The sequence below is a fragment of the Apteryx rowi genome, unplaced genomic scaffold (assembly GCF_003343035.1).
Source record: "Apteryx rowi isolate R43461 unplaced genomic scaffold, aptRow1 scaffold_69, whole genome shotgun sequence".
NCBI lineage: Eukaryota > Metazoa > Chordata > Aves > Apterygiformes > Apterygidae > Apteryx > Apteryx rowi.
This window is the reverse complement of record NW_020450971.1, coordinates 2946143-2966234: the sequence shown is the minus strand read 5'-3', so window position 1 is coordinate 2966234 and position 20092 is coordinate 2946143. Positions and strand designations below refer to the sequence as shown.

The following is a 20092-nucleotide window of genomic DNA, read 5'->3' as shown; positions in this document are numbered from 1 at the left end:
AATTATAAAACATAAATGGCCCAGATCTGCTTTCTTAAGCACTGAATTTAGGACTTGATAAAGGGAAGTGCTTAAAGACATCAAAATAGTTGATATGTTTATCTTTTGTCTAGAATGGGAAGTGCTTTTCTGAACTGGGGCCACACTCCAGTCTGTTGGTTTCAGTGCTATCGCATTTGATATGCACAAGAAACCAGCCACAAACAACTGACCTGCAAAAGTAGCTACTCAGGTTCTGAAACCTGAGCTGCAAAATCGGTGGCAAATTTGGAAAATTCTTACTAAAAATATTTGTTGTTCAGTCTTTTTTATTCTACTCTCTTATAACATGAACTTCCATGAACTTCTGATATTTGTCCTGATAGATACATAGTGCCATTAACTAACTGAAAATAGCACCTATCCAGACACTGACAACACAGTATTTTCCCTGTTACCCAGCCCAGCACAAGATTACAGCGGTGTTTGGTTTAGTGCTGCGAAGACTCATGGGCATGACCGTCTGAGGATGATGAAGCACAGCAGCACAAGTTTCCTTCTGGATGAGCTTTCTCTTGGTCACATCCCTGGCTTTCACTCCATTTAAAGGGAGTCCCAGATTCCTCTGGACACATTCCTCTCAGCAGAAAGATTATTTTATACAGAAGATCCATTTCAGTGAAGTAGAAAGCAAGCTTCGTCTTACATTATACATGTCAGTGAGTTCCCACTTTGGCTGCAAAGCCACCCTTGTTCTGCTCCAAGAGGATACTGCTGCAGGACTCCCCTGGAGCTCAGCAGCAGCCACCTTCAAGGCACCCCGTTTTAGCTAGGGATGCAGAAGTAGAGCTGGAGATGGTGTGTCCTGTGCTCTGCCTCATGCTAAGCAGCGTTCAGCATTGGTTCAGCTGCTCTGGCATCAGTCAGGCTGCAAAGCATTGCCGTGGACACTGACCCTGCGCTGGAGCAAAAGGGAGTGTAACTTTTGCTGCATGGGTTACTGGTTAGGGTTCGGAGGTGCAGCCTGGGTCAGCGGCCGGTGCTGGTGCCTCTGCGCAGGATAAGGGAGCAAATCAGGACTTTGTTGGCAAAGAGCAGCAGGTCATGCGTGGAGCAGCACATCCCTGTGGCAGTGGAGCTTTGTGTGCAGCAAAGTGCTTTAGTGCAAGAGGGCTCCCTGCTCCCTGTGTAAAGCAGCGTTATTCCCTCTAGACATGGTTAATGTGTAGGTAGACCTCACTGCCTTCTGCTAAAGCACAAGTTTTGTTCTTCTTGCAAGAAACCTTTTGGCTGGAGTGGGTAACCTAGCACTGCGATGCTGTGAGTGAAATACCAATGCAGAATTCCTTCCAGGTTGCTCAGGCTCCACTGTTTGCTGTCCAATTCTGAAGAAAAAAAAGCATCATTTACATTTGTGTGGCCTAGGTGCTATTTTTATTTTGCTTTTCACTTTGAACTGCCTTTTCAGTGCCACTAATGGGCAGTGCACAGGCAGTTGGACAGAAAGCAGTGGCTCTTGCTGTGGGTCAAGTGGACTGAGATCAGTGTCCTTTCAGCACCATTCTCCCTGACTTTGGGCAAATCCCCCCTCAGCAGGCAGCATCCTTCTGCCTTTGAAGAGTTCTGGCACTAAGCAGCAACTATGACATTTGTATCTCAGTGCTAGCTAGTTCTCATCCCTCGACTAGAGGAAAATACAGAAAGTTAACCGGCTTCTGAAAATGTTTTGTCCTTGGCTTGGACTCAAGACAGTACCGTTAGTATAATTCTCGCAGGTTGGGACGGCAGGGCAGGATCACTTCAGGCTACTTGAGACTGTGTTGGCATCCTCAGCCAGCAAGCTGTTACGCTCCTGGCAGCAGCAGGCGCTGGCTGATGATTCCGGGGTGCCGGGCAAGGGCAGCGGGTCCCACTGAGCAAAGGAAACCTCTTCCCCTGCAGCTCCCCATTAGCGCCCTTGCCATGGCCAGCGAAACTCTTTTAGCAGGGAGCGTACCAGATGGTATCGATGCCTCTTCTTGCTGCGCCGGCGGGCAGGATTCCTGGCTGGGTGTCCTGTCAGATGCCCGTTTGGATGCTAAAAGCCCTCTGCTCCAGAGAAATGGCCTGGACAGAAGAGAAAAATGTGTTGGCTGATACTTTCAGCAAGAGGCACATCACATAGTTTTGATTTGGAAGCACTGGTGAATAAATAAGTGTGTGTTTGTATTTGTGATGTAGGAATATTGCCAGATTGCTCAAACAAAATGCGTGGTCACATGTTGGGAGTTTTTCCTCCTGAACTAATCTTCTCTAAGGATTTCAGTGATGTGCATTCTAAGCTAAATCTTTAGAAGTCATTTGGATTGCCATTAAACCATCAGCTTTTGCTTCTCTTTGTTGTTTGTTTTTTATCTAGGAAACTACTGGACCAGAAAAAACAATATTGTTTTTTAATTATTCCTTTGGATTTGTTTCAGTTTATCAGATTTTGGCTCTTTCGTTTCATACAAACAGACTACCCTAATTACTGCTTTCCTTCCTTCCCGTTCAGACTGCCTACACCTCTGAGTGGGCAAGAAAACGCCAAGTTGTGCATGTTTTAATTTTAACACAGAGTGGCCCATGCGCTCCAAACCTGCCTGGGGACCTGGCATGCCCCCTGCCCGTGTGCAGAGCCTGTGCCGAAGGGGCCGGCCCGTTCGCTGGTGCTACAGCGACGAGCCACCGGGAGATGGCAGCACCCCATCTAGCCTGGCCTGTGCATCACATCTCCGGCACTCAGGAGATTATCAGCATCGTAGTTGTGCAGCAATCTTTGTAACAGTCGTTCCTGAGGAGTATTGCTGTTCTCGCTATCCATCACGGGTCCCTTTTGGTTGCGAGGATCAGCGTGTGGAGACTGCAAGTCTCCTGCTGCTTGCTGATCCAAGGCAGGCTGAAGACAAGCGACGTGGTTCTTCAAATGACACAAGCAAGGTCTTCTTCATAACTTAGCCTCTGTAGTGAATTGTAAGGGTCATAGTTCTTAAAACCCCATAATTAATTATTATGATGTTAGCTGCTCTGCCTTAAAAAGGCAAAACCATTCTTTAGGTGAACTACCAAAAGGTTGACAGGATCCCTTCCTGGAAACACTTTATGTTCTTCCTGCTCTTTAAATGGCATCTGCTTATAGAAATTGATTCTAAAACCCAAGCTGCATTTAATCTTTGAAAGTATTAAACCCCTTGTAGAATCACACAGAGTATTTATTCCTAAGAAAAAAAATGGCTCTGTTATTCCAAGTCTTGTTAACATTTAAACAACAAACACTTGCACTGGTATTTGTTCTTCATTCATATCTGTATTCTGTGAATGTTTCTCCATGTTCTCCGTTTCCTGCCAACCTTCACATATACAGGTACTCTTCAAAGGAGTGTAGAAAATCAGCCTTTGTGGAGGCCACCAGCAGTTGGGAGCTGCCAGTCTTATCAGCTGGCTGAACACAAGCAGCTCAGAAGCCCAGACAGTGGTGGGGTTTCTGGGTTTAGGTGGAATCTCCATTTTCAAGTGAGCATCTTTAATTTTGTTTCTTTCAGGAAGCATTGTCAGCGTGGGAGACCCTAAGAAGAAATATACTCGATTTGAAAAAATCGGCCAAGGGTAAGTCCAGTCACAGTTAGTTACGCAAAAACACAGGGCAGATACTTTGCTGGTTTAGTATCAAGTGTGAAGTTAGGCAAGCTCCAACCCATTCGGACGCTGGGTTTAGATTCTCCTGTGCTCTCAGTATTGATCAGTATTTTCGTAGTGGCCCAAATGAATCATCAAAGACACCTTGCTGCTGTCAGTGCCTTGTCTGCAGAGATGACTAGCACTTGGAAGATCTACTGTGCCTCAAGTATGCGATACTTGTATGCTTATTTTAATAAAGAAATCATTTTTATATGTCTCAGAATAATACAGCTGCACTAAAGAAAGGAGAAGAAACTTCTGCTTTGTTGCCTAAAAGAGCAACCTATCACCTGACAGGTGCCAGGTAAATGTCAGCTCAGAATAACATTTCTTTTAAAATATTTTGCTAAAGAAATTATTTCAGTGATCAGAGTTATAACAACATAGTTTAGAAATTTAAACCAGAGATTAATTATCTCTCTTTTCTAGCATAGGCAGTAAAAAAAAACCCAACCCACCAAATATCTAGTAATAATGATAGTTTAGATATACTTGATGAAAAAATACATCTGCCTGATAGTAGAATATTCTGGGATCCTGCAAGTTTTAGTAGTTTGCTGAAAATCATCTGCCAAACTATTCCATTTTGAAACCCTACTTTACCTACTATAAATAGGATTGTTTTGAAATATTTTATATGTGAGGAGACAAGAACAAGGGAAATAACATCAAAATTAAATATTTGACTTGCATTTTAAATATTATCCAAGACTCCCTGCTCAGTGGAAGCTTCCTAGGCCGTGTTGTAATCCCAGGAAGACTAACTCCGTTGGTGTAAGACCAGCATCATGCTGCTGTCATTGTATGACAGAATACAGTTCACTGACGTTGGTAGATATTTTTCTGCCTTAACTGTTTTGTCAGATTTGAACTCAGGGTAGCATGTTGCTGACCTACAAATGATATATACTGAAGAAGGCCAGACACGCTCATGCTCTTTCTCTGGTAGGCTTTATAGTAGAAATATTTTATTTGATAGGGCACTCGTGGGAAGGTGATTCTGCACTGTTCATCGTATAACTCTTTCTCAGACTCCAGCTTGCTTTCTACCCCAAGCTTTGGTTCTTATTGTCATTTAGCAGTGGACACTTAAAGTTTTGCTGGTCTCTCAAAAGATAAGTGTCAGCTGAAGAAGTGAGATTCAGAATAAACATGTGTGCGAAGCAGGTTATTGCTGTCACCATGAGAAAATGTCCATCATATCTGGCCTAAAAGGCCTCTAAACTGATTTCCTTCAGCTTGTAGTGCAGCCTGAAGATTGTGCGCCCTTGTTGCAGAGGAGTGAGTGTGCCAGTGTAACCAGCTCATGACTAATGCAGCCAGGTTGGCTTACAGAGCTGGGGGTCAGATGCTAGCAGACAAAAATCTTCTTGGGGGACACTGTATTGGATGTCTTTTGGATCTGAGTTGCTATTGCAGTGAGCAGTTGAATGTGAGACTGTTAGACACCTTCATTTGGGTTTCAAATACATGCAAAGCTCTTTGTTTTGTGTAAGACTTGCTCTGGCTTTTATTATCTAAATTGCCATAATTTTTCTTCTCAAGTGCTAAAACAGCAAGTGCACTCACTAATGTACTTCAGATCAGTTCATCCCACAGGATGTGCGTGAGGAATGCTGCCATTCAGGCTCTCGGTTTAACACTGGGGGGAAGGCTCATCTGTCGCAGGTCTTTGTCGACACGTCTTCCCTGCCGGTGGCGGTGCAGAAGTCTGCAGAAGGGCATGCCCTCACGCCACAAGTTATAACCTGACTGTTTCAGGAAAGTAGGTGTGGGTTTAGTTAACCAGGCCCGGATTTATTCCCTCTAACTGCAGACACCTGAGCGAGGTGCCTGTGTGAGGCACCTGGCTGTGGTTGGCCTTGGCCATCTCTGCGGACGTGTCCCTCCGGAGGCCGTCCCGGCTGCAGAGGCCTGCCTCAGCGCACACTCCTGGCGGGGTCTCGGCCGAGCATCCGGAGCTGGAGAGCTGCTTCTTGTCCTCTGAGACAGCGCCCTGGCAGCCTGGCACTATCCAACGAAGGTTAAATAGTGGTGGCAACCTTAGCCGTGAGCAGGCGACGGCCCTGGGATTTGCTTGTGTAGCCACGGGCGGCCTCGCGGGGTCCCGCCGGGGACGAGGGCGCCACGGCGGAGCGGGGCGGCCCGGCCCCAGCGAGGGAGGCGTCGTGGGGCGGCTCTGCTGCAAATTACGGCAGCCCCCTGCAGGGGAAGCGTGGCATGTTCTCAGCAGGCGATCAGTGCGCTCCTGCGAGGAGATAAATGCAGGTTAATACAGCAGGCTACCGTAAGTACCTTACCACAGCCACGGATAATTATTTACCACAGCACTGTCTTGCCAGTACTAATGATCATCCTGAAATCTTACGGGAAACTGGGAATGTGAACAATGTATTATCCTTGCAAAAGCAGTTGTCCTTCCAGGAGGCAAGGGAGGGCTTTCACAAATGGAAAACCAGTAGAAGACGTTGTTCTGGCTGGGTTTCTTAGGCACCTGCAGGTGCGGCGTGCAGGGCCTTCCTCAGCCTCGAGAGAGAACAGCTCTGCTGAGAAATCCTGCCTCGTTGTGTGAGCTGAAAGGTTCAGATCGCCACGAGAAACAGTTCACACTACCCCTACACGGTGCTTTGGGGGACTTTTCCATCACTCAACTGCTAAAAACTAGGAAGTCTAACAAAATACTGCGCATTCTGGCACTTAAGGAAAAAAATGCGTGTAAACAATCACTTCATTTTTTTCCGACTTACGGCTAGGGCAGCAGCTTGATTTTGTAGCTGGGCGGGAAGTCTCATTTCACTGTCAAGACGTCCCAGCTCCATCCATATAGCTCACGTGCCTGGCCGTGGGGCAGGCGCAACGACCACCACTGCGTGCCAGTACGCCACGGGGCCCCCGGCTGGCGCTAGCACCTGGCTGCAAGGTGGACGGGAGTCAAGGCTGCTGAGAGAAGTGCGGTTAGAGAGTGACTTTATACTGAAGGAAAAGGGAATTGTCCAGGCGGGGTCACCTCCTTGCTCCATCCGGTGGGGGAAGCTAATAAACAGCGTGATGGTTACGCGGCTACGTAGCAGCGACCAGGAGTCAGCGGGTCTGGGCTGAAGAACGGGTCAGCCTGAGTGCTGAGTCTCGTGTTTGTAATTTGTCTCCAGGTTAGGACTGAAAATGCTGGAGGAAACTTAGTTAACTAGTGCTTGATAAAGAGGCTCTGCTGGCTCAAGCAGTGCTTAGCTCCTGCTAGAAAGAGAAATTAGTGTGGAGACATGAGCAGCCTGCGTTTAGCTTTTTTTTTAAAAACTTGTACTGCACTGCATCACAGTGACACAGATCTAATTGCAGGCTCTGRTACTTGCCTAACTGCATTAAAACCAAGATATTACAGAAGAGTTTAAAAGTTAGATACCGATCAGAAATTATAGCTGCTTAGAAATAAGAGTCCCTAATGCAGAATCACAGAGCCCTTGCAATTAATTCACAGCTTTACTTAAATTACTCACCTTTATCTAAACTCTTCACGGATGGCCCAGAGCATACCCCAAAGCATCCTAATTTAAATAGCTGTTTTTAAATAAACCCTGACAGGACTTTGCTCAGGAGGTACAGCACATGTTAGCAACTCTGAATAAAAGGTGTTGGCTTTTTATGAAAGCAAATTGGATTAATCTCAACAATTAGTCATAGGAAAATGCATTTGCATTTATATTAAAGGAATACATAGCGTGCCCAGTGATAACATTGTTCTCAACACAGGCGCGCAGTCTCTGGTGCCTGTTGAATTAAAACACTTTGGAAGTATTTCAGCCTGCAGGTGAACGGAAACAAACAGGGTGATCTGGAAAATTTGGTGGGCAAAAAAAAAAAAACACACAGAAACAACTCCCTCCCCCCGTCCTGCAAGCTTTGAACTAGAATAATTTCGGGTGCRCGCGTGAGGTCCGCACGAGCCCTCTCTGTTTGCGTTGGGCGTAGGGGTTTCCGCGCGGCGAGGGCCGGGGCCGGCTGCGGACGGACTGCGCGAGCAGGAGCAGAGGCGGCACCGTCTGCGCTGGCTTTCGCGCAAAGGGCCTGGGCTGCCTCTCATTCCTCGGCCGCTGTTTGTTTTTCCCCTAGGGCATCGGGTACTGTTTATACAGCAATAGACATCGCCACGGGACAGGAGGTGAGTGCCGCGCTGGGGCTGGGCTGCGTCTGCGGTGCCTCCCCGCGCCGACCGTGGGTGGGCCTGCTGGGCGCCGGGGGTGCTCAGCGCAAGGGCAGCTCTCCCCGAACGCGGGCCGGCGGCGGCCTGCAAAACCGTCGGCTGCTGCCTGCGGCTTTCCGCTGACAGCTCGGTAAGGGCCGTGCGGTTGTGTGCCTCAGTAGCCGAACGCCACCGGCGGCCGTGCGCTTCCTTTTAAGGCCAATTAAAAGAATAAGGGTAATAATAATGACAAGGCCGTTTTTTCAACCTGTGCTTTCTCCAGAACAGGGCTGTGCCCCCCCGCGGTATTGCTGGTCCCAGCCCGCTGCCCTGTGATGCCATCCCTGAATGGGTATTTTAATGGAGAGAGATCTGTAAATAAATCTCAGCAAGTTTCAGGCCTGATAGCAACTATATAATTTTTATTGCCAGTATAAAGGTATTGGTTTAGAAATTGTTGTACCTGCTGTTCCCCAGCGTGGATGAAGATATGCTCTTACAGAGCATGTTTGTCGGAATATAATTTAACTCTGTAAATTTACAGCACAAAAACTATCTGTGGACCTGGCCGTAGATTGATTAGCAACATAAATTGCTGAATCTAAAGACTGTCATAACTACAGGCCTCGGGAGAAACCTAGGGCTTGTCACAGTTTCCCTCATCGGCATGAGGAATCAATAGCTGCATCACACTGATTGTTGCTGGACAAACTTTATCCTTATTAAGAACTACTATAAGGAATGCAAGGAGGGAAGCAGTACCTTCAGAGAAGGGCTCACTACCTCTGCCTTAATTACTGAATATACTAATGCAACAACTAGCTGATGGAGGCTGCCGTCATTCAATCCCAATTTATCTTAATCGCTGATTCAGGATAGTAATACTATTTTTAGCATTTTTTCCTATAGTTTGTTTCATCTTCAAAGTATAATATAAGTACTAGTTAAGGACAGGTTGTGTTTAGGAAGTAATTCTGTGTTTTAGTCATATTGAAGCTGGTTGACACAGGCACCCTGCCTGGGGCCCTGGACCTGCCCTGAAAATACCGCGGTGCGGATCATTTGTTAACTCAGGAAGTCATTGCAAATATCACCTACGCTAAAAGAGAGTTGTTAGAGTTGCAAAGTCAAAATGCCAGAAGTTGGGAAGTTCCCAGATCGTATGTGACTGTAACCCTTTAGCACAGCTTTTTGCGCATGATGTGCGTATGCCTTTTCTTTCAGTTATGTAATCAAGTCAAGAATAATAGCAGTTGCTGAAACAGTCATGAAAATCATGTAATTGCTGCAGTGTTACCAGCTGTTTTATATTTTTTCACGGTAACAAAATCATTTCCTGCTTGCAAAACCTGAATGAATGATGACCGTAGTAATAAACTACGGCCGTTTTGGAAGAATGTAGGTACGCAGAGTGTTGTTAGAGATTTCTGGTTGATATTTTACAGACCGTTTTTACAAATTTTACAAGGCAAGATGCATATGGCCGTGTATCGTGTAACTAGCATCCAAGCAAGCAGAAAATGAGGTTGTTGTAATGTAAGTCGCTGAGCTCCGGTGCCGAGTCGCTCGGCAGTCTGGTGCAGCTCTGATACGTCATTCCCAAACCACTTACTGCGTGTTCGTGCTGATGTGGGGCGCTTCAGGCTGTTCGAGGTAGTAATTCTCAGTGTCATTTTAGGTGGCCATAAAGCAAATGAATCTCCAACAACAGCCCAAAAAGGAATTAATTATTAATGAAATCCTGGTCATGAGGGAAAATAAGAACCCCAATATTGTTAACTATTTAGACAGGTAAGTAGTGCTGGTGTTAACCTTTGAAAGTTCATCTACATACTGCAGGCCAAAGGTTCACTTTGGTCTCTGGCAGAAAAATGACCTGTTTATTTTTGATATATACATATATATACACATATATATATACACACACACACATCCACATACATATATTGGAAGAGATTGTTCTTCATCTGCATTAATTTTTCTTGCATATGCAGTTCATAGACTGTTTTTGGAAATCTGGATTAGCCATATCTTACTAAAACAACTGCCTGTGACTCCACTATCTCCAAGATTTTTTAGTTGGACATATTTTCTGTGTATTCTGATAAATGCTGATAAATCATCATAGAAATTATTTCCCTTGGAATATTCCCATTATTTTCCACTGCTGTGGATGCCAGGAAGACAAGGTTCTTGTTTCCAGACACACACAATTTATCAGTTTTTAATTTGTTTTCTGTTTCTGAATGCACTTCATGTAAGATTTTTCAAACTGTTGACCAATTTCTATCCTCAGTAGTACACACCTTCCYACCATGGACAGTTATGAAAGTTTTGTCCTCGTGTTTCTGGAGTTAATCATGGCATTTCTGTATACGTTAAGATGATGAATGAGATGATGTGATATATCCTGGCTGATCATTTATCTTTGCCTTTACTAAACTGCATTTTTCACTTGCTTGCCATATCCCATCTATGTTTTTCACTCATAATGCCTCTCTCATTTGGACTGCACAGATTCTTTCTAAGGACTGTATAGCCTAGAAGGAATGTCTATTCGCTTTATGCTGTCTTCATTTAAAAATGATCAGAAAGCAAAAATCAAGTGTGGTCTTTTTCACAAGATAACTTAGCCGTGCACATTCATCTCTGTCGCTGTTTTCTTGTTCCAGCTACCTRGTAGGCGATGAACTTTGGGTAGTTATGGAGTACTTGGCAGGAGGCTCTTTAACTGACGTGGTTACAGAGACCTGTATGGACGAAGGACAGATAGCAGCTGTCTGCAGGGAGGTAAGGCTGCTGCGTGTGCTTGTGATCACGTAGATAGTATGGGACTGCTGAACAGGTGGTAAGAAAATGAGTGATTTCATGTTCAGATCTTCATTTCTTTGTTGCTTTTTTAATATGATTTGCCTGCCTGTATCACTGCACTTATTATACTCAGTTATTGTACTCTATATACTATTATCATACTCTCTCTTTTTTTTTGAGTTTTATTATTCTCAACTTTGCCTCTCTAAACGTTTGCTTTGGGCATGTCTGTATGTTATACCTTGCCTGTAAAAGCAAGCATACTTGTAGCAGAATTTTAAAATAATAGCAAAGAAAAATAGAGGTTCATTTGTCACAGTCCTCCGCTTGAAAGGATAGCATTCCACCCAAAATGTTGTTTGCTTCTGAAAAATGACTAAAATGCTATTTTCAAATCTCCTGTAGAGCCTCACAATAAAATCTTTGTCATAAACCTTCCACCCGAAAGTGATCCACTTCATACTGAAGGAAGTGAGTTTTTCTTTTTTGGCAAATAATAGTTTGTCATGTGGACAGAGATAGCAAATTCATTGTAGCTGCAGTCATTCTGTCTGTGCTTTCAGGGGATAGTCTGTAACAATAATTGACATTTCTCATTCAAAAGCTAATGTGCCTTCATTTAGAAAGTTATTATTCTAATAGTGTTGAAGCAGTAAGCTATTCCTCTTGACAGGATGGTATTTTGCCCTTACTCACAATTCATCTAGAAATTAAATCTTTTAGAGACATTCCCTTCTCGTGTGATGAAATCAGGCCGTTAATTTTTACCTTTATGTTCCCTTTTTTCTGTATCAGTGCCTGCAAGCGCTGGATTTCCTGCATTCAAACCAAGTGATCCACAGAGACATCAAGAGCGACAACATCCTTCTCGGGATGGATGGATCTGTCAAATTGAGTAGGTATTCTTGGCTGGGCGGTGGTGTTCACAGCACGGGCTGCGGGGCTGCTTCTCACTGACTGCCAGCACCCAAAAGTGGTGCCTGTGCTGGTGCCCTGACCACGGCTGCAAATGAAGTGCACAATTCCAATACACAAAGAGGTAGAAAAAGGAAGAAGGTATAAAAGCTGTCTTTTATTTGCTTATGTCCCTCCCAGAGACCAGAGTTTTGATTGAAAGCTTTAAGTGAAGCATTTGCTGCGTGAAACTTTTTTTTAAGTGGCTAATTCGATATTTATTTGGCTACACCATCAAGTAAAGAGAACGTGGCTGCTTTTCCAGCTAGATTCAACACTACATTTTTGGGCACAAAGTGGGAGTTTCTATTGCTTGGTTTCATACTTTAGGCTGGCTTTAATGACCCTTTTCTCCACAGCTGATTTTGGGTTCTGCGCTCAGATCACCCCTGAGCAGAGTAAACGGAGCACAATGGTGGGGACTCCTTACTGGATGGCACCAGAAGTGGTGACGAGAAAAGCATACGGCCCCAAAGTCGACATCTGGTCACTCGGGATCATGGCAATAGAAATGGTGGAAGGAGAACCTCCTTACCTTAATGAAAATCCTCTCAGGGTAAGGTGGAAGTAGAATGAGATACCACTGTCTTTTTAATCTGGCCCGTGTTTAGAGACAAAATCCTCATCACATCAGCTTGGACTAGTTCCAGCAAGGACTGTTTCTAAAAATGTCATTGCAGCAGATCAGCATATACTGTAGCTTTAGGTGCATAAATGGGGGAACCTCAAAAGAGAAGTGACATGGAGCTAGTTGAGAGATGTGTCGTTTTTGCATTCAGCGATGCTTAAAATTTCTCAGGTGGTTTTTGACGTCTCTTTCAGCTGTATCTCTGATGACAAGAATTTTTTAGTGGCAAGTTTCTCCAGTTGATGAATTTTTATGAAAAGAATTTTAAACTTATCTGCAGGAAAAAAGGTATTTTCAAACTCAGATCAGTGTGGATCTGTTATCTGATCCTTTCAGGAAACATCCTTGATTATAGTAGTGCCATAGTTATTTATTACCAAATCATTTTAAAAATTATATTTTAGCAAAGATACCTGTTCTAAACAGGTAGTAAACTGATGCATTTTTAATGTTTTGAAGTTTTTGTTGTTATCCTAAGTGCTTAAAATGATATGATCGGTTTTTACACCAAATGATTGTGTATTTGTGGAGGAATGTATGCCAAGGTGAAAACTCATGACTGATAGCCAAAACAACCAGTTGAATGCTGCACAGTTAATTCCTGATAGGATGCAGGAATCTATGAGGAAATTAATTTTGTACTTATGGATAGAAATACATGCATAATTTTTGGTAAGGCTACAATTAAAATACAGCATTACTTTCAGCTTTTCTCACAGTGATAAGGCTGGGCCCCCTCTAGTCTGGTACCCAGCCTGCTTACTGCAGAGCCGCGAGCTGAGGCCTCTGAAAGAACAGGCAACAGCACCGTCAGAAAATCCCCCCGGCCGTGCTACTTAAGAAAGGAATATGGCAGGGCTTTATGCACACTTCTGCCTTCTGCTCTTTTTGAAAAAGGCTCCTGGGTCTTCTCGGAAGCCCCCTTTTGGTTTGGCAGGTGCCTGGGGTTTTTGGTTCCTGTGCACCCAGGTGGAGCGGTGCACGCTGTGCCACCGTGAGGGGGGGTTAAGAGAGACATGGCTTGGATTCAGGCGGATGCTGAACTAGCACAGCGCTCCGTAGTGGGGCAGGGTGGCAGCAGGCCTGTGTCACGGCAGCCCAGTTTTACCAGCAGCAACTGGTTTTGCTTTAGTTTCCTGCAAAGAGAGGATCCCATAAGCCAACTGCTTCCTTGGGGGATCCTTGCAAACATCATATTTGCTTTGTATTAGGCACCAGAAACCAAAGAACAGAAGTAGAATGACTGGTCTGGATGCTGAAAAGTCCTGCTTCCTTAACCTCAGGTGCTGGTTAGGGGTCGCCTAGAAGCTTCAGGCTACCTCCTGCAAAGATTTTCTTATCTTGCAAAGTATTTCTTATCTCTGGCTACATTCACATTCAGCTATTCCCACCCCTGCCCAGATTAAATTGGAGAGATGCTCTTTTTCTCCATACATGCTTCACCTCCTGCTAGAGTTAAGACCAACTCGAACACTCACAGCTTCGAGGCGTCTTCAAGGTGTCTGGGTGAAATTGCACCAGATAAAACCAGGCGTCTGAAGCTGGTAGCATCTGCGGTGGCTTTTTTTCCTCCTTTGCAGAGGTTGTTGCCCCTGAACTAGGAACAGTGAGCAGCTTGCGAAGCTGCCTGAAGCACCCGAGGTATCAGCTGGGTTTGTTAAGGTAAATCAGCCCCAATGGGGACAAGGTCCTGTCTGCTGTTGCATGTGCAATCAGGGGCTCCAGGCAGAAGTCTCAGCTGTCTCCAGACAGCAGAGCTTAAAGACAAGGCCTGCTTTTACAGCAAAGTTTTTTAGCTGATGGAACACAGTAATTGTTGGGTTTAATAGTCACATTTTGCCTGCATTCAGGGAATTCTGCAGAGCTTGAAAGCAAAAGGCTGCTGGTTTACTTTTATGAATGATTGTTTTAATAATGTAAGGCACCCAGGTGCTTCAGTTACCAGCACTAATTTAAATGTATAAATAAATTATAAAGGCATTAAAGGATCATTAATCATAGAGTTAATAGCAGTCTTAATGTAGATGCATTTGTCGTTTTCCAGCCGTAGAGCAAACACACTGCACGTTGCTCAGTTCCTTCTAGCCTTTGCAGTACTCACAGGCGATCCGTGAGGCCGGAGTCATTTTCCAGCCATGAGAGAGGCCTTGGATACTCCTGTGATGGTATTCGTTTTCTCTCACTGTGATTTCCTTCCATAAGGCATATGCCTAGCCCCTGAGGGGCAATCACTGGTGCAATAAATATCCTTTGAAATGCAGGTTGGACCTCCTCGGTTTCCATTAAAAAAATAAAAGAGCATTTCTGTTTGCTTTTTCATCTATTAACTACAGTGCATCAATTTTCATAAAAACTGCAATATAGTTTCCAAATGCTGTGGACCCTCTATGGTTTCAGGCTTCTAAATTGTCTGTATATTGTTCCTGTCGTGTGTCTGGGTGGCCTGGATAACTTTGGGATATCATTTTCACAGATGGCAGCTATAATTATATGCTGTGTCCTTTCTAGTTTCTTGGTATGTTAAACAAATTAATGAGCTTATTGCCCCTTTGCAGCTACTGCAAACACGCCTTTCCTTTGTACTGGATGTTTTCCCTTGCCAGCTGCATCATACGAAACCAAAAGATACATAATAAGAAGGTGTTCCAGCTTCCCATAAACCTTTTTCTCTTGCTTTAGAAATATTCAAAAGGTGCAGTTCCTAGCAAAAGATGACTCTTCCTCATGACTCATATATTGTGAGGAAAAGAGCAAATAAAAGAGCTTCATTTGAAGCTCTTTTTCCCTCCTGATCCCCAATCAGGTGAATGTAGCTGGAATACAAATTTTCAGGGATGACATCAGTGCTGTTTCCCCTTACATCAGGAGAGCTGACGTGCCTCAGATACCACGAGTGAAACGCAGTGAAAGGAGGCTCTTCAGCTCCCCACTGTGTCCAGTTGCTGAGGTCAGCTGCAGATGGACAGGATAAGATTGACTTTGTAAAGCTTATGTTGCGGTAAAAGTAAAGAAACATACTTCTATTGTTTTTACTTTAGGATAGTTCATTTGCCTTTTTAGGCTTGGAAGATTTCCATCTATATTTATGAGGATAACAAAGTCGACTTGGTCATGGTCTACTTGAATGCCAGTACTGCAGAGCTGTTGTTACCATGGCGGACACTTTTTATGGAAGACTCCTAGGCCTATTCTTATTAATATTACTGTATATTTTAGACATATTCTGCAAGTTCAAGTTAAAATAGTTCAAAACGTTTGTCTTAAGTTTCTAATGACATCTTGCAATAGCAGAATGAACTTCTCCCCAGCTTCTCAGCATGTTAGACCTCCATTACAAGTGAACCCCGTTTGGTAATGTTCACCCCACGTTTTGCAAAATTGCGTTATAATTCCTTGGTCTGAAGAGCTGATGAAGCATATCAGGAAGCCTTGCTAAGCTGCATGAATGCTGTCAGATGCCTAGAAATGGCTTTGACTAGGAAACTTAAGCTTGGCTTAGGCTGGACATTATTGAGGAGTAGAAAGGGTGGGATTTTGAGGTGTTTGGCCGGGACTATGTGCAGAGACAGACTGTGCGTTCAGCTGGGCAGGTGGACGTTGATGCAAGTCACAGAAGGGAATTCACAGCGAACTTGGCCCTTAGCACAGCGTAATCCTCCCCGTGCTCAGGTTACACTTTGCTTTGTTTTTTACATAGTTCCTCGTTCTGCTGCCTGTGAAGATGACCCTGAAAACATGAAACATGTAACATTAAATGTTATCTTTCCAACTCGGCTTTGAGGGATGAAGCTACATCATTCTTCTCAATGGGATGCTAGCCTGAAACATGAAGATTATAGTTTAAAGTCAACATAATCTATTCTGCTTCTTATCCATTTTGCTGAAGTACAGGCTAACATACTTCTTTCATAGCCCCAAGCCACTTTCCCCATGTCACCAAGCAGGAGCTTTCAGAAACCCAGCTGCCAGAACCTCCCATTTCTTCCCTGGCAATTTCTGGGATGGGGACATCATTAAACGTATTTACCTGAATATCAGAATTAGCGTGGAGTTACCATAGGGATGGAATTATTCATTTTTCTAATTAAGCTATTAAAAGTTTTTTTCTTTTACCACATAAACAAACCTAATCTGGAATTTGGAGACTGCTGAAGAATAGATCTCCCGGTGGCTCCCATCTGCCCGATTACCCATTTTCCTCCTAACATAACTGTGCATGCGACTTAGGTGTCTGTGTTGAAAATGAAGTTCTAAACGTTTCTGTTTCTTTATCCATGGCATAAGCTGATGGATTTAACTTTTTCCATCCAGTTACCATTTTTATCAAGAATAGAGTTAAAAATTTGACTACCTTTCTCTGTTTTATGGAAGCGCAGTGCTTTAGGGACCAGTGAGCGCTGCAGAGATGCAGTTTATGTAATAATCCTTTGAAGTAATATAGTTAGGCCTAATTCACTCCTGAAAATAGCCTGTAAAGCTAGTGTCAATACTTATAGAAGCAAAATGTGCTTTTGCTGGTGTAGCTCATGTTAACTAGGTCAGGCAATGAAATCTGCTATCAAGGCAAAATCATTTGGATGGTGGAATAGCTGTGTCTAGATTAGGTTTTTTGTCAGGACAGAAAAATTGTTTCTATCCCTCTGCCAGGGAAAAAATTGCCAGCGGAGAACTGATCTTAAAAGAGCAGGGTCTGTCTGAGCGCTCGAGGGGCTGAAAGCCGCAGGTGGAGCCCGCTGTTTCCGTCTTCCCTAGGCGTTGTATCTGATAGCCACCAACGGGACGCCGGAGCTGCAGAACCCGGAGCGGCTCTCCGCTGTCTTCCGCGACTTCCTGAACCGCTGCCTCGAGATGGACGTGGACCGGCGAGGGTCTGCCAAGGAGCTGCTGCAGGTAAAACGGCTGCGAGCGACGGCGCTGCCGTACGTCAYGGCGTTCGCAGCGGTTAAACACACAGGCGACAGATTCATCCCCTCGTATGAGTCTCCAGTCTTGGTGCTTTTCAAACTAAACACAAGTATTTTGGTCTTTACTCAGTTTTACTTGGTACCTGAACTGGAGCGGCAGCAGGTGCGGAGGCCTGGCACGGGGCCGATCGCTTCTGTGTACAGAGATATAAGCAGGAGCCACCCGATGAAATGGGMCAGCACCACGGAGATGAGTTTGGGCTGTGGGGAGAAGGGGCTTGGGGGTGTTGCGAGCGTCGAGGGGCCAGCAGAGGGGTCGCCCCAGCTTGTCCGTCCTGCCCCACTCGGGGGGTTCTGCCACCGAAACGGCAGCCGAGCGGGACTTGCAGCCGCTCCGTTTGCTGCCTGGCAGGGTCGAGCAAACGAGAACCGGTACCAGTTTATTGCCCGGTTTAGTGGCAGGCGTAAACTGCAGTGGCTGGGGAGTTACAGCGCATGCTACAGGCTTGTCCTGCTGCGAAGGCATCAGCCTGCACGAGACGGGCCGGGGACGGCTGGAAACAGCGCTCGCTGCCACCCAGAGCCGCTGCCATCAGCGCTCGGGCGCCTCTCTCCCTCCTGCCGTCCTGGTGCCCGAAAACCTGCACCTCGGTGGCCTCCAAAGCAGCACGTGGGCCCAGATACTGTGGGGATAACCTCTGCCTAGAGGTATTGGAGTTCCCTCAGGGACAGCTTGTGCCTTTGGTCTTTTTCGACAGTTAAAATAGCCTAAAATATTTCTTTAGAAAACTGGAACCTACGTAAGTATTTGACATTTGCTTGTATATACATTTCCTGAAAGAAGTAAGGCTCTGGGAGAGCAAGCAGCCTTCCAAGAGGGCAGGCAGGGCAAAAATCCCGGCAAGCTGAAGGCACCTTGATAAATGGATAATAGGATTATGGGCTGTGTTTGCCTGCAGCAAGGGACCGGACGTGAAGATCCAGATGGTCCCCTCAGTCCTGTTTCTGCATATTCCTGGTAACCAGAAGAATACTGCTTGCGCCTGTGAGTAAGTGATTTTGGAGAGTAATGGTTTCTTTCTTTCTTTCTTTCTTTCTTTCCTTTGGGTAGCATCCATTTTTAAAACTAGCCAAGCCTCTCTCCAGCCTGACTCCTCTGATCATTGCAGCAAAGGAAGCGATTAAGAACAGCAGCCGCTAGCACTCCAGGCTGGCCTTCTCCCACGCCAGCTCCCTCCAGAGCAGGACTGAGCAAAAACTCTGTAAAACCTCAACTCTTGTGCTGCAGGACAGATGGATGGATGGACAGACAAGCGGTCACAGTCATGGTGGTAGCAGGGAGGAGGGGAGAACAACTGTTCTCCAGTCTCTCGAGGAATAGAAACTTATCACGTGTCTTCTTCCTGCTTTCTGGCTCCTTAATTTATTTCTAAGATGAAACAGGGCTTAAGACAGAGAGGTGATGACAGAAAATGCTTTGCTGTCTCAGCCATTTCCAAGGTAAAGCAAATTCAGTTGGAAGATTCCCTTCCTTCTCACCCTGTGAATAAGCTGTACATTCACTTTTAAATTGTCAGTTGTTTCTTAAAGATGCAAAGTCCCTTTTGGGAGTTTTTTGGTATGGTTTGGAATTGGAGAAGGGTCCTCCTTCATTCATACACTCCAGACTGCATCGTCTCTTGAATACAGCCCGCTCGCTGGTATTTGCTCATTCATGGTACGTCTAGCCGAGGAAGAAAGTGAAATTGCATTTCCAACCAAAAACTAATCAAGAGTGGAGCAGACAAAACATCCTGTTGAAATACAGGCTTTCAACTGTGAATATATAGTGTTTTGGTTCTTGACAGTTTGATTTGTATAACTAATTGTAATATGTTTGCCTGGGTGAGAGTCTTATTAAAATGAGAAGAAAAAAAAAGAAAAAGATCAGCCGGTGTGCTCAGAAAGGGCTCGTCTGATGCGAAGCTGTAAGAGCGGTGTTAGGTGGCCGCGGGCCCCGTCGGGCCAGGGGCCGAGTCCGGCAGTGCCCTTGCAGAGCAGCCCGCAGCCTCCTGGCCTCGGGCGCCGCGTTCGGAGCAGAGAGCGGAAGCAAACTGGCCGTAGGTGCTCGCCCTTCCCGGGATGGGACAGGACGGGCAGGGGCTAGTCCCCGCCGTTAATCGTACGCCTTGGATTAGCCTTCTGGGGTTTGTGCAGGAGCAGGGAAGGGCGAAACCGATTCCCGGCCCCTGGGAGAGCGCCCGCTCGCGCGGTCTCCTTGTAGCCGCCGCAGGAGGTTGCGTGGTCTCCGTGGCCCTCGGCACGCGGCGGGGAGGGCAGCCCGGCCCCGGCGGCGCCCGCGCGGTGAGCGCCTGCGTCCCGCCGGGGAAACAGCGAGGCCGACGCCGGGGAGAGGAGGCTTCCCGGGTTTAGCTCTGCCTCAGCCCGTGCAGCAAACAGCTTTGGAAGAAAATGCATTTAAACACCGAGTGAGAGCAAAGGTGTGAAACGCAGAGTCGACTGCAGAAACGTGCTTAGAGCCGTGAAACCGGCCGCCTTTCTGCTCTCCTGGGAGCAGCAAGCCGCACCGACCTCAGCTGCGAGTTGCTGGGAGAGCGAATCCCGGGAAGGGCTGAGGACTGGGCTGGCTAGCCAGCTGCTTCGTAAGGGGGCAGAGTAGTTCAAGTGTGCCGTTGGTGGGGTTTTATTCTTTTTTTGAAAGAAAGAGAGATGCAGCGTGGCTTCACTCAGAAAAAGCATTTGTACGGAATATTTGTTGCTGTATTTTAGTAGTACAACTAAGAAAAAAATCAAAGACCTTCAAAACAGCATTTGGATCATGGCTGTTTTAACCTAAAAAACACCCACCCAACAAGCAAAAAAAAAAAAAAAAAAAAAAAAGAGTAAGAAAGCTTTCTGCTGTAGACCTTTATGTTCAGGCCTGATCCTGCAAAAGGCTGAGCA

The 20092-nt window shown here is 45.6% G+C and overlaps 1 protein-coding gene across 1 annotated transcript in view; it reads left to right on the top strand.

Moving 5' to 3' along the window:
• PAK3 (p21 (RAC1) activated kinase 3) overlaps nucleotides 1-19419 on the top strand; it is a 40867-nt gene extending 21448 nt beyond the window's left edge. The window contains exons 7-14 of the mRNA XM_026086277.1: nucleotides 3540-3603; nucleotides 7783-7831; nucleotides 9531-9643; nucleotides 10525-10642; nucleotides 11459-11558; nucleotides 11977-12173; nucleotides 16998-17135; nucleotides 18261-19419. Of these exons, the coding sequence (XP_025942062.1) occupies nucleotides 3540-3603; nucleotides 7783-7831; nucleotides 9531-9643; nucleotides 10525-10642; nucleotides 11459-11558; nucleotides 11977-12173; nucleotides 16998-17135; nucleotides 18261-18350 (869 nt within the window). The 3' untranslated portion in view covers nucleotides 18351-19419. The remainder of the gene's footprint in view (nucleotides 1-3539; nucleotides 3604-7782; nucleotides 7832-9530; nucleotides 9644-10524; nucleotides 10643-11458; nucleotides 11559-11976; nucleotides 12174-16997; nucleotides 17136-18260) is intronic.
• The last annotated feature ends 673 nt before the right edge of the window (nucleotides 19420-20092 follow it).